The 1,594-nt window shown below is 44.0% G+C and overlaps 1 protein-coding gene across 1 annotated transcript in view; it reads right to left on the bottom strand.

Moving 5' to 3' along the window:
- Window positions 1–1,266, bottom strand: part of LOC109882261 (histone deacetylase 8-like) — a 2,790-nt gene extending 1,524 nt beyond the window's left edge. Inside the window, exons 1-2 of the mRNA XM_031793074.1 lie at window positions 1,253–1,266; window positions 1–63 (exon numbers count right to left, since the gene is read on the bottom strand). The exon at window positions 1–63 is cut by the window's left edge and continues 71 nt beyond it. Coding sequence (XP_031648934.1) covers window positions 1–63; window positions 1,253–1,266 — 77 coding nt within the window. The remainder of the gene's footprint in view (window positions 64–1,252) is intronic.
- Window positions 1,267–1,594: the final 328 nt, after the last annotated feature.

Genomic DNA, 1,594 nt, shown 5'->3' with positions numbered 1-1,594 from the left:
TAGCGTGAGTCTGTGTGGAACTTGGCCATCTCCTTAATGGTTGCAACATGGGGCTTCACAACACTGAGAGAGATAGATGGAACATAGACTGTTCCAAAGCATTCTATCTACTTAGCTAACAGAGTTCTGGAACTGTACTACAGAGTTCAATTCCATTCCATTTCAATTCAAGGGGCTTTATTGGCATGAGAAACATATGTTAACATTGCCAAAGCAAGTGGAGTAGATAATAAACAACAGTGAGTTATTCAACTGTTCTATAACTGCAGGTAGAGCTCAGAATGGGGTACTGGCTTTGGAGCAAAATGGTAGCTAGCTATTTTGATCGAATCTTTAATCTAAAAGAATAACTACAACTCCTCAAACATCCCCAATCTGTGTGAAACAAGCACCAAGTTGAGTTGGTTAGCTACGGTAATGGTTGCCTAAAGATACCGACCCTTCCGTTACACCTGTTTACACTGTGCTACACTGGGGTCGGATCACAATCGTGGTCACATTAAGACACCATGGAGCCGGCGCCAGACATGGGTCAGAAAACGTACCATAATGCAGGGATGGGATACGTGGCCGTACTCCAAATTGGACCTTTATCCACACTGTTTCATCAAGAAATACTGGAAATACCGCTCGTTTTCCTGGAAAACTGCCCTTTCCATCCGTATGCTAGCTAGCAATAGCCTCCGCAGCCATTTTGAAATAGCAGTGTCAGTCCATCAGCTCCTTTGTGCCATTCCATAATGGCTGCTGTGTTTACTGTTCGCATGAGGACAAACAGGGGCAGTATTTCAATCTTCTCGATGGAGCGGTGTGGATGATAGTAAAATGTGTTGTACAGAGGCACCTGCTGTCTCCAACTCTGAATGATCGGCTATGAAAAGCCAACTGACATTTACTCCTGAGGTGCTGACCTGTTGCACCCTCTACAAACACTGGGATTATTATTATCTGAGCCTGCTGGTCATCTATGAACGTTTGAACATCTTGGCCATGTTCCGTTATAATCTCCACCCGGCACAGCCAGAAGAGGACTGGTCACCCCTCAGATCCTCTCTAAGTTTCTTCCTAGGATCTGGCCTTTCTAGGGAGTCTTTCCAAGCCACCTTGCTTCTACACCTGCATTGCTTGCTGTTTGGGGTTTTAGGCTGGGTTTCTGTACATCACTTTGTAACATCAGCGGATGTACGAAGGGCTTTATAAATACATTTGATTGATTGATTGATTGATTGATCCCATCCCTGCGTTGAGGTACGTTTTCTGATCCATATTTCGTGCCGGCTCCATGGTGTCTTAATGTGACCACGTGTTTCGACCCCAGTGCAGCTTAGTGTAAACAAGAGTAACAGTAGGGTCAGTATATTGTGGCAAAGGTCATGGTTAATTAGTAGCTACAGGGCCTTCAGAAAGTATTCACACCCCTTGACTTTTTCCACATTTTGTTGTTGATCATTGCTTAATAACACACATTTTCAAGTCTTTCCATAGATTTTCAAGGCGATTTAAGTCAAAACTGTAACTAGACCTCTCAGGAACATTCACTGTCGTCTTGGTAAGCACCTCCAGTGTGTTAGGGCTTGTGTTTTCGGTTGTTGTC

This window comes from Oncorhynchus kisutch, linkage group LG16, assembly GCF_002021735.2.
Source record: "Oncorhynchus kisutch isolate 150728-3 linkage group LG16, Okis_V2, whole genome shotgun sequence".
NCBI lineage: Eukaryota > Metazoa > Chordata > Actinopteri > Salmoniformes > Salmonidae > Oncorhynchus > Oncorhynchus kisutch.
This window is presented reverse-complemented; position numbering and strand designations above follow the sequence as displayed.